This window comes from Poecilia latipinna, unplaced genomic scaffold, assembly GCF_001443285.1.
Source record: "Poecilia latipinna isolate Pla-1442-1.1 unplaced genomic scaffold, P_latipinna-1.0 Scaffold1290, whole genome shotgun sequence".
NCBI classification, from domain to species: domain Eukaryota; kingdom Metazoa; phylum Chordata; class Actinopteri; order Cyprinodontiformes; family Poeciliidae; genus Poecilia; species Poecilia latipinna.
The window spans coordinates 67729-80495 of NW_015113906.1; the positions used below are offsets into that span (position 1 = coordinate 67729).

General features: G+C 40.6%; 1 protein-coding gene across 24 annotated transcripts in view; it reads right to left on the reverse strand.

Annotated features, from left to right (window-relative positions):
• The window catches only part of clasp2 (cytoplasmic linker associated protein 2), a 66430-nt gene that overhangs the window by 46119 nt on the left and 7544 nt on the right, over positions 1-12767 (reverse strand). For 21 of the 24 annotated variants that reach the window (XM_015054994.1, XM_015055009.1, XM_015055008.1 and 18 more), the window contains exons 3-7: positions 9993-10096; positions 9366-9457; positions 8430-8505; positions 5882-5979; positions 1993-2063 (exon numbers count right to left, since the gene is read on the reverse strand). In XM_015054994.1, coding sequence (XP_014910480.1) covers positions 1993-2063; positions 5882-5979; positions 8430-8505; positions 9366-9457; positions 9993-10096 — 441 coding nt within the window. The other 3 variants (XM_015055018.1, XM_015055017.1, XM_015055016.1) reach the window with 3 other exon arrangements.

The following is a 12767-nucleotide window of genomic DNA, read 5'->3' on the forward strand; positions in this document are numbered from 1 at the left end:
TTTAAATTAAATTTTTTTTTTTAAACCATGAAAAGGAACCTAGAAAAAAAAAAAAAAAAGGAAAAAAAAAAAAAAAAAAAAAAAAAAAAAAAGGTTTGGATTTATTTAAATCTTATTATGGCATGTTAAAGATTTTTTTTTATTATTTTGTTCTCAATTCTCATTGAAAAATATTTATTGGGATTCAACCCTCTTTTAATATAGCTGACCAGCTTTTTGAATCTTCCCACTGACATTTTGACAATTTGTCTTTGGTGAAGAGCTCAACGTTTTTGAGGTTAGAAGGCCTCCTGGCCATCACCCTCATCTTTGACTCCTTCCGCAGATTCTCTGTCAGAATAAAGACACTAAAAGAACGATCAAACTACTTTACATCAGAAACATATTGGTAAAATTAAGACTACTTTAAACCCATTTCTGTCAGATGTATCAACAGTCTGATGGCGAGCAGATCACGCTAAAAACACAAGGTAACATATATAATAGCTACTGGCAAGTTTTAGTATCAGTGAGAAATTAAAAAATGAAGGGAAATAAAAACTTCTAGAAAGAAAATTATGTTCTTCTTTAGAGGTACGTCAGCTCTCCATGTCAGCAGATAACAGGAAGGTGATCGCATTAGAAAAACGTGTCCCATTCTATCCTTTTTTAAACACGGTTTCCCCCAGTGTATTATAAGCCTGGCGGGCCACCAGGTTTTACTTGTGCCCCCACCAGGGTTATAGCATTGCTTATTTATTTAAGTTTATTTTAAATATCAAGTGATATTTTCAAATGTCCTGTCAACTTTAAACATTTTTTAACTCTAAAACACGATAGGCCGCTGCATGAATGACTGCCTTAGTGCCCAACCACCGGGCTTTTTTGTTTTCTGGGGGAAAATCTTGTTTAGAGTATAATTCTGTCACTCATGAAAGTACAACCTTACCAAATGTTTTTAGTGTTTTGGTAATCTCACGGTTGAGGTAAAAAAACACCGGGACTGTAGTAAGTGATACTAATTGCTATAACGAGGCACTAAAGATGGCTTAAAAACTATACTTATCTAAAAAAAATTAAACACTTTAACTGCGGAGCTGTGTAACAGTGACTGCTCTCCCACACACACACACACAGTGTGACATCACCTCCAGTTCTTAAAGATCAGTAATGACTCCTACACTAAATGGATGACCACAAAGCAGCAAATCAGAGCTTTATTCCCATAAATACCAAGTTGGACACCTTTGTTTATTTTAAATAGAGCCTGAAGATTTATAGTGATGCAGAGAAAAGCAAGTTTGTAACTTTTGGGTTGTCAAACAATCTCAGAACAATTGTAATTTACAGCCATTAAAGAGAAATTAAAATAGTCCGAAAGTGGGGTTGGCAGGCGAGAGCTTTGCAACATTCGTGATCAAAATCCAACAGGTTCATCTCCAGCAGAAATCTAAGCGATGCAGAAGTTTATCTTGCTGTAAAACTGAACTCCCAACGCAAAGACAATTCTACAGAGACAGATATGTAGCAAACACTATCAGTTTTATCACCTCACAATAAAAGACCTACATTACAATAAAGTTCAAGTCCAGATCAAATGAATCACTCAATAATAAAGTAATAAAGTCACGTATGTGTCAGCATAGTCCGACATTTCTCTGGAGTCAAACATTGCTTTAGAGCAAAAACCGTCACAGCGGCAAAAGCAGACCTCAGTTCAGGTCTGGCTCTGTCAGAAAACACTCACACAAACACACTAAACCATTAATCCTGTTATGTCCTCTTACAAGAGCTCATAGCAACAAACAGACGCAACCACGAGAGCATCTGCTGATTTAGACACGCACAAGAATCCCTCCATCCGACAGAGGCACACGCAACGTGCTTCTCGTATTTCTTATTTTATAAGCTCACCTGCTACTTGACAAGAGTAAAACCATCTTCGAAAATAATCACATGACTTGGCTGCTCTTCAACATAATAATGGCAGATGGAATGATAAAAGGTACTGACCGTGACTTGGGCTCAGAGCCATGTTGCCAGAATTCAAGGAGTCATCAAAACGAGCAAATATCATCTGTAGCCTGGGGGGAAAAAAAGGAGACAAAAAGAAGGTTATAACAAAACGCAGTCGCATGAAAAAAATAAACTAATCGCTGAAGAGCATCGGTGAGTAAAATATGCAGACGGTCATCGTTGACCTAGAAACAAACAAAGGTGGCACGGATCAGAAGTGAGTATCATCAGCTCACAACATGTGGAGCTCCCGCTCATCCATCTTTCAATATATGTGTGGGTGTGTCTCACTCCGGGCGCCACAACTCTAGCATGATCAGAGTCTCCCCCCCCCCCAAAAAAAAAAAAAAAAACACACAACATGCTGCTCATTTCCAGACGCACAATCAGAACCGGACAAGAGAAACCTCGCCCATGCTTTACAAGATACAGAACAGAAGTGACTTGCAATGAGAAAACAAAGAAAATGAAGCATGTTCACTTACATCCATTACTGTGTCATTTCCACAAATTTAAATATGAATTCATTAAAGTCATCGCCCAGCCCCTCTACCTGCCTTTCTGCCCTTTGGCGTCTAGTTGCAGATCGGCGGCCACCAGATTGCAAAGCAGCTCCCGACGACAATAATTAGCCGTGCATCTGGCTCCTTGGCCGCGCAGCGTTTTCAAGCGGCTCTCTTCCTTGCAGAAGCATCTCGCTCGTCTGTTTGGTTAAATATATCCTTGCGTTTCGTCCTCAGCAGTCATTTGTCTTCGAATCTCTCTCCGGAGGACTGATTAATAGGCTGCCGTGCGACGCTGCGTTACCCCCACACATGCTAGTGACACGCTCTGGTCCTCCGCTCCCCTCGGCTCTTTGTATCCAACATGGTGCAGTGGCTCCGAGAGAGGGAGGGAGGCAAGGAGACGAAAAGAGGGAGAGGGGAGGGCGAAAGGGAGGGAGAGCCAAACGGCGAGAGACCGGAGCATGCCACAGACATGCGACAAAGCCCCACCTACCGCTGCGTGGACGCACACCGAGAAACGTCTTAAGATCCGAATCTCAAACACTTTAAAAATCTGTCTGTGCGACAGAGAGAGAGAGTCATGTGGGTCAGTCTGTGTGACGGGCAGCAAAAGAGATTCAGTTACCCTTTATATAACCTCCCTCCCGAACTCAGATACACTCGTTATCATCTGAGGGGGAAGGGGCTACATGGCCGACAGGAGACAGAACAACGCCGCTCCCCCCCCCCCCACCCCAATACAACATCTCTCCACTTTTCCCTCTCCAAGGGGAAAATGTGTACATCAAGGGCTGAACACTGAACTCCACCCGTATTCAGCCTAACTACGGGCTAATGGTAATCCCATGCTGTTCAGAGTCGAGTTACGACTGTTTGGTTCCAGTTCTACAAGAAAAACAAGAATTTGTGAACCATTACTTCACCGACTCCTAATCATATCTCCGTTTAACGAGTTTGGGTCGCGTCCGACTTGCTGTCTGCATGAAACGGTTTGACCTCAATCAGATTTCAACAGCTGTTTTCGTTCAGATACAGTAAAGCCTTCGCAGGATATTTACGTTGCCAGAAAGGTAATCACTGCTGATCCATCTTCGAGACGGTCAACAAACCCAAATAAAGTCAAGATAATATACCGTATTTTCCGCACTATATATAGTGGAGGAGAGCCTTCCGCGACTGGGCTGGGGCGTGGCTGGACGATGGTCACCCTTCTCCATTCGCGCACAGCATGTTCGTGGAGAACGTGGTGCTAAATGACCTGCAGACGACCTGATTCTAGACGGTCGGTAGGTAGATAGGTCAGTCAAACTTTATTAACAAACCAGCATTCTGACAACTATCCCAGCATGCACCGCGCGCTTCTTCTACGGGCGAAAATGAAGTCGGCGGCTGCTTACCGTAGTTGCTAGACCTGTTGTGGTTCAATATTGGTCCATATATAAGGCGTACCTGATTATAAGGCGCACTGTCGACTTATGAGGAAATTGAAGGTTTTTAGGTGCGCCTTATAGTGTGGAAAATACGGTAAGTGGTATGTTGGAAGGAGTCAGGTTAAACACGATTACTGTTGCAGGCCTGCTGACCTGCTGATTAAAGACATCCAATTATGTGGCACTAGGTCTTTCTGCAGACTTTCGGCGAGTCCAATTTATTCATAAAGCACATATAAAACACAAGTTTCTCCAAAATTTTGCACAAAAATAAGATAAGTAAGCATAAAACAGACATCTTTGATGTTTCAAAGGCTGCAGAGAAAAGATGTGCTTTTAGAAAGAGACCTAAAAAAAACACACAAAGTGAAGATACCTGTCTAACATTTAAAAGCAACTTGATCCAAAGTTTGGGAGCTGCAAGTGGAAAAATCCCGATCTCCTTTAAGTTTACGTTTAGTTGTCAACTAAAAGCAGCTAGCTGGGTGATCTAAGGACCCACGCAGGATCATAAGGCAGAGAACAGCAGTGTCAAAGTTAAGGTAATGATCTACATTCTCTACAGTATTCACATCCAGAGAACCCTTTTGGTAATGTTAATCAAACTCACCTCTAATATATGATGCTAAAGATAATTTGAAAACATCAACTCTGCAAGAATTTTGTTTTATTTTAGAATATTAGTCAACTGGTATCCAATGTTAGTTAGTTACTAACATACAACAAGAGTCACACAGTCACTCGTTAATTTATTATGCAAAAATAAAAGGCAATTTTGTGAGATTCATAGCATTTCTCCAGCCACTCTTTTGTCTTATTGAAAATGTTCTGCTTCTTTACTCCAGTGAGTTATATTCTATGTGGACAGAATTGCCAAAGTTGTTTTAAAGTTGACATTAAATAAGACAAAAATTGAACTTGAGAGAGTACGAAACGTGACGACTGAATTATAATTGTTTTTAGAGAGCAAAAGTAAACAAACTAAGATTGGAAGACGATATAGCATAGTATGCTAGCTCTGCAGAGATGAAATGTGATCCAGTCATGCATTCCAGCCATATGTGTGCTAATACTAACACACACATCGTCAGACACACAGAATTGTGTCAGATTTATTTCTGGGACCGAAAGAAGAAATGCAAATATGCTCAAACTTCCCTAAATTAATTTAAAGGTGTAAAACCCATATATCCTGGCAGTAGATTGCCAATGTTTTTAAATCAGTAGTTTTGAATTAATGTGCTTATTGTTACAGCATGGCCTTCCTCTGTATTTTAATAATCACAAAAAATGTAAACATGTGTAAGAAAAGAGGATTCTCTAACTGAACAAATTATTGCAAACGTCTGATTCCTACATTAGACCAAACACAAACAAACACGCCATCGCTGATAAACCCTACATACACAGACCGCGTGTTTACACAGGAGACAGACTGGCTTAATATGCACAACACATGACACATGGTCGCAGCCAAGCATTCACAGACACACGACTCATGCTGAGGAGTCAGCACACAGAGCTGACTGCTGCTCAGATCTCCCACATGGGAGAAAGACGGGATCGACGCTGCCCGCTGTTAAAGTTTCAAAAATAAAAACCAAAAAACCTTTCAAAACCTTTTGTTCAGATGATTGAACGCTGTAATTTTCACCCAACTCTGTTTCTCTCTCCCCAGCCCCTTTGTGCCCCGGCAGCCCCCTCCCACCCGTTCCCCTCAGTCAAACGGCATTGTGCTCCGAATGAAAGTGCTTCTGTGTGCAGTGCAGGACAGAGTGGTACATGGTGTGGCCTGGGACAGACCGAGTGCCAAAGCTCTGGGACCCTACAGACCCATCGCCGAAACACACACATACACACACACACACACACAAACCAGAAAACCTCCCATTAGTGAGTTCAGAACAAGAGATGAGAGCGAAAAAAAAAAAAAAAAAAAAAAAACCCCACCCAGCAGCTGGAAGTCCTCTCTTTCCCAGGTCTGCTCTGACTTTCTCTCCGACGTGACGATAAACATCCACTAGTGTTGTTATGGAAGCCTCTCGGACCTACAGAAGGCAGACATCACCACGTTAATAACACACACACACAAGCTGGGAGTTCACCTAGTATCTAAGGCAATTAGTCATGCAGTTTGTATCACTTTTATTCACTTCTTGACCTAATAAATATTACACAAAATGCTGTAAGCACTCATTAAAATCCAATCCCTACTGCACCTCCTCCGGGAGACACCCGATTTGCTAATTAAACTGAGAAGTGTTGTGATTGGGTAGCTGGGTTTTTGCTGAAGGAATTCACTGCAAGTGAGACGGAGACGGCTTGTCGAGGCTGTTGATTGGTCGAGGTGAAATGTGGGGTAGCTAATGATTGGGCACAATCATTCAGCAGAAGAAGCAGAGCTCAGCTTTCCAATCCCCCCTACCCCCCATCTGCACATTTACTCTCAAACCCTCGCTCTGAGCTGCTGTGGGTGTTTAACAACTAGATGTTAGCGCAATGAAGCTCAGTGGGAGGTGAGGGCGCACAGCTAAGCTCATCCTCTCAGTAATAACAGTAATAATCAGAGCGTCGTCTCAAGATGTCTGAGCCGAGAATTCAAGCGCAGCTGCAGAGTGATGCAACAAAAAGCAACACATTTTTAATAAAAAGTGTTGGAAACATTAAATGTAACAAATGATGCTAAACTCTCCATTTAGTTAGTGACATTAGCATTCTTGTGAATTCTCTGATGTCTGCTACTGTTAGTAAAGAGAAGGATGGACACAGAAAGAAGAGTTTTCACCTCTAGGCTTCTGAGTAAGGGATGCACGATACACCATTATTTTGCAACATCAGGGTGCACATTAACAATATCACAATGGACTGTATGAAAAGTGATATTTGTGCAGTTTTGTTTGCAATCTTAACGAATCACACATTGTGCATGCCATTAAGTGTTCGGCCGACTGGATGGCGTTTCACTTTATAACCCCACTTCTTAATCTTGTACAGTCCCACACTTCAGTATTTACTTTCTAGAAATGAATAAAAATAAAACAGTGGGTAACACTTTATTTGAAGGGGTGTCATGTTTATGACAGTTTCAGAAACATGACATAACACCTGTCATGAACATGAACAAGTCTTTATGAATGTTTATGACAGTTGTCATGAAGTGTCATTCGGTAAATAATGACACTTTTAATGCAAAGTTGCTCTAAAGGTTGCATTGAAAGTCCATTAAAAATGTCAACTTTGCATTAAATTATCATAATTTACAAAATCATGCAAAGTTTGCACTTTTAATGGACTTTCAATGCAACTTTTAGAGCAACATTGCATTAAAAATGTCATTATTTACCGAATGGTACTGTATGACAACTGTCATAAACATTCATAAAGACTTCTTTATGTTCATGACAGGTGTTATGTCATATTTATGACAGTGTCAAGTCAGTCGTATGCACACCCCTTCAAATAAAGTGTTACCAAACAGTGCTTTAAACTTATCAAACAAACAAAAGTCACTCCTACGCTCCTTTGGGAAAGCTAATTGCTAAGTGCTGAAGCATTTCCACTTAACATGCGTCACGTTCGCAGCTTGGGGTCACCCTCATCTAAAATTTCAGCAGACCTAGTATTTCACATATACTTCACATGTAACCCCAACTACAGCAGCTCTCAGCAGAACCGATTGCTGGTCATTTTTATCACTATGCTGTGGCACTAACATAAAAACAACAACAAAAAAAAAGCTAACGGTGCACTAAGGATTCTTGCAGTTTCTGGAACTGCGACTGATTTCAGATTACAGCTGGCAAACTCTCTTTCTTCTGAGTCACATCAATGATTCTTGCCACATAAATCTGTTTATGGCTGCCAACACTGAGACTGCGATGGACAAAAACTGTGCGAACGGAATCTGCTGCCAAAACAACAAGCTCAGCACGGTGAACACTTACACTAGTCGACTAACGAAGGAAAATATTTTCATTTGATGTCTTTTTTTTTGCCGTTTATCACTCATTTTAGATACATTAAGCAGACTTCTTTGTGTGTTATTATTTGTCATGAGCCGATGCAAACATGTAATAAAATTTGTTTACTTTGTTTATTACAATTTAGCTGATGCACAATGAGAGAGAGATATTTCTTTCACAAAAGTCAGGCACTGCACATTAATTTAGACTATGGATTTTAAAACATTTGAATTGTTGAGCAGCAACTCACATGGGATGACTAAAAGTAAAAAAAAAAAAAAAAGATGAATAAAATCTAAATCTTTATCTGACTGAACCTGGAATAGAATCCAAGATAATCTAATCTAAAATTATTTACTTTAAAGTCATTATGAATTAAACTGATTTTAAAGGACATATGACTGTTTAACAACTAATCTAAGTGATTTATGTATTTACACACCAGCCTGTTCCTGTCTCAACGTGTTTTTGCCCGCATAAATTAAGGAAACAAAAGCCGGAGCACAATTCAAACTAAACGATGCTGCTCGTCTCACCTGTGGGTTCTGATCTCCAGTCAGAGAGCAGAGATGTGGGACTAATTTGCTGAGGCTGAGAGGCTGGGCTCCGTACCTGAGAGAGGCGGACAAAAGAAGAAGACAAAGTAAATACAGAAACAGGAGTAAGCTGACTCGGCTTTACAATAAATAGCCCTAAGTACGCTTTGTTCTTTTAAAAATTTAAGTGGAAAACTAAAAAAAATAAAAAATGCTAAGACCAAGAGCTCTGTAAACGGTCATTTGTCTTATCGTTCCACTCAGTTTCAAAGCAGGAATGCCCAACATCTTCTGCATTACCATCAGGCGGCAGCTGAAGACTTCAACACAGAAATGCCACCGGCTATTAGCAAAAAGATGCTAAAATCAGCAGAAAAATTCAGATTAGTTTGTTGGCTGTGCCAACCTAAAGCAGGGACCCCCACTGTCCAACACGCTGCGACAAACGACGATATATTTATTATTATTCCTGTAAACACGTTTTGTACGATGACATTGTTGACCCTGCCGAGCCCCAGCTTACCGAGGCTAAAACGTCCCTGCAATTCTCGGCACCCAGCAGGAGAACAAATCTTCTTAGAATTACGGGAGGAAGTGAGATCAAACTAATTCATAAAAAAAACAAGTGTTCGTGTCTGAACTGTAACGTCGTGTAACCGAGGATCTGTGGGGTTTGCTTCGAGGCGGAAACAGTTAAGAGGATTAATCCTGGACACAGGGAACTTGTGTGTTTCTTGAACAAAGTGGGTCAAGAAAGGATGCAGAAACGGCACCGGTTGCCCCTTCTGGAGAAAGTTTAGCCAATTTCTCTGACTTTTCAGAACATAAAGTCATTCTATGTGTCAGGAACATGTTGAGGAAACAGAAGGTAAACTGATTTAAAACTCTATTTAAATGTCATCCTGATCTTGCGCTGAAAAAGAAGAAGTTACTCACGTGCCGAGTGTGGCGCTGAGGCAGAGGCAGATTCCTTCTCGGCTGCGGAAGTTTTTGTGTTTAAAGCTGGGAGTCAGCCTTTCCCACACGTTCTTGATAAGAAAAAATAAAACGTGGAGGAGGACGAGAGCACGAGGAAGAGAGGGAGAAAGGACGTCAGGAGGAACAAGAAAAAAAAACGGCCACGTTACAAACTTTGCTAAGCAGCGCGCGAAGCGCAGGGACGGTATTTGCATTTGCAAGAAATGTTTATGTGTCAACATAAAAGACAATGAGGATGCAGCAGCTGTAATTTTTTTATTACCCAGAGGAGGGAGCCAAAACAAACAGATTCTAGCACTGAGAGTAAAAAGCATGGATGTGATGCCTCTGTATGAAAGCATGTACTTTTGTAAAATAGAGAAAAATACAACACTTAACACAAATTGCTTGCAGCCAGATGTCTTTAAAGTTAACCAAAAAAATATGCGTAAGAAGATCCTAACTGGAATTTTTCTTGTTTTTAAAAAAAAAAAAAAATTATTGTAGTTTATACAACGTTTCCTCCAAGATGGCTTTACACACAGCTACACCTTTAATTTGAAGATGCATGCAGGATTTATCTGCTCATGTCAGCATGTGTCTCACCATGGGTGACGCGGTCTGCTCCATGAGGCGAAGGATGAGAGCTTGGCTGTTCTCCCTGACCTGATCCTTCCCGTCACCCAGCCGGTCCACCAGAGCTGGCAAGACTACAAACAGAGAAAATAAATAAATAAATAAAAAACATGAGGGAGGGAATGCCGATGAGAGACAAGATGGGAACAAATCTGCTCAAGATTAAATGCAAGAAAATCAAACCACATATGATGCTGAATTCAACAGTGTTTGCACATCGGAGGTAATAAAGACTGCCCCCAAGTGGAATGATTTCAAAAGACAATAACAAACAAAGATAAAAGGTTACATTTAGTAAAGTATGTGGGCTTTATCAGACTCAATAACTTGTAGAACATTTAACAGCACAATCACGAGGCTTTGAAAGGTCGTAAAGAACGAAAGAAAGAAAGGAAATGAGTAATGGACCGTGACTAAAATAACACCAAGGTCATCAAACGCTCACATGTCAGCAAGCTCTATGTAATCCAGTGAGATGATGAAGAACAGAAAGAGAGAGTCTTTAAATGCACAGCTGAAAAAATTAGGACCGTGTCAAGAATTTCACATTTTAAATATCATCTGAAGCAGCATATTGGAGAGTCAAAAAAATGACTTACGAAATCTAATAATCCTCAACAGTAATGTCTTCCCCCACACCCTCAACCTGCATCAGCAGTAAGGGCTAAAAAATAAAATAAACTTTCACTCTTGATGCTTCAAACCTGGACATAAACCCACATAACGCTGCCTTCGTTACAGTTCTACAGTAGATGTTATAAGACGATAAATATTTAAATGAAGTAGCGGTGCACCGATTGCAATTTTCCGGCCGATTAGCAATCTTTGAAAAAGGCTTAACCTGCCGATTCCGATTCTGGCCGACACCAATTTTTTTTTTGTGTCTGAAATGTTGCTCAATGTAGCAAGAAAGTTGTTTATTTGTCAACAGTGGGCTCACTATTGTTATTTGCAAACGTGCAGACATAACTTGGTGAGCCGGTTTGTCAGTCAAACCTTTCTCACCGGAGAACAAAAGAGAACAGTGGTCGATTCTTAGATCAATGCCAAGCTAGATAAGATCGGTGGACAAGATCGGCTTTGCATCGGCCGATCACCGATCTCCCAAAATGAAGGAAATCGGCACTGATAAATTGACTGGCCGATAAATCAGTGCTTCCCTAAAATAAAGTATCTTTATATTTCTAAAGCATTCAAATGTGACCAGAATCAGACAATATCTGTCCTTTTCCTGGTTAAGCGAACACACCCTTACTTAACGCTGTGTTCAGTTTGTCTCAGAGGTCAAAGCTCGGATCTGAGTAATTATGTCAGACATGCAGCTAGAGCGGGTTCTAGCTGCACGTCTGGATTATTTATGTTCTGGCGTAAATAATCCAGACACCATACACTAAATAATCCAAGCTGATGTCTTATTTCTCTCCATTCCATGCAAACAAACAGTAACGGGGCATAGTGACAGAGATTGTGCCTTAGAATGTCAGTCATTAACAGCAACACTCTTCTGTGTTTACTGAAAGTCACTTATTTCCATCATCAGTGAGGTGTTTACGGATGAAGTCACATGAAACCCAAATGGCGTAAAACTATTTAAAAAGACAAGCCTGCTGTTTACTGAGGCTGCAACTTAAACGAGGAGTAAAAATTCCAGAAATAAGCAAAAGGATGAGATTTAATTGGATGAGCTAGGTTTTGAAATCACAGAGTTAAGGTCAGAGTACAGATATTAAATGAAAGGCAGAGAGAATCTGAGCTACACAGTTATGGTAGCCATGCTAACCGCTAATATGAGATGCTATGGGCTGATTTTAGACCCAATCACTCTGCATTTTACTTAATTAATAACAGACCACTTTCAGAAAAAAAAGTAAAAAAAAAAAAAAAAAAAGATGCTTGTCAGACTCTTTATCAAAGATCCTAAAAAGAAAGTGACAACTGCTTCAAACTGGTATCAGCAAGTCAAAACTGAGATTGGAAATTGGCCATGAAAGTGGAATCAGTGCATATTTATGCTACACTGCTTTAACTGCTGTTTATAGTAAAAATATAGTTCTAGTTTTGACATCTGAAACAAATCTAGCACGTTTTTTTTAAAGTCCTATAATTAAAAACAGAATGTTCTAAATTTACATCAGATAAAAATAGAATATAAACTTCATAAAACTGTTGTTTTGCTACTTTATCTGGTTTGGTGCGACCCAATAATGACCTCTAACATTCATTCAATTAGAGACAATGTCAATAGACAGAGTGGCTCATGTACACACACACACACACACACACACACACACACACACACACACACACACACACACACACACCCTGAATGAGACATCAGCAGAGGGAGTGATGTAATCTGTCCTTTAACTCAGTGTGGTAGTTATGCTACCACAACAGCTGGTTGCCTCGGCAACAAGGACAATACCCTCAAACAAGGGGGTGGGGGGGTTGTTGGACACGTCACTCAGTGGAGTAAAAATGAAAACGTACACAAATGTCCCTTCAACAGCACAATCTCATTGAAAAGCGACAGAAATGCTGGCCAATCACAGCCCGGCTCACCCGTCAATCTGCACACACCGAAGCGTGATTAAATCAGAGTGCAGCACACAAAACGAGGTCTGCGTGTTTCACCTGGGCTCCCACTTAGGATAACTTGGCCGGATGGCGCGCAGCACTTTGTCAGAGTGCACGCACGCACACACGCTGTAAATTCAGCAGCGCTGTGCAATATGTCAGCCCTGT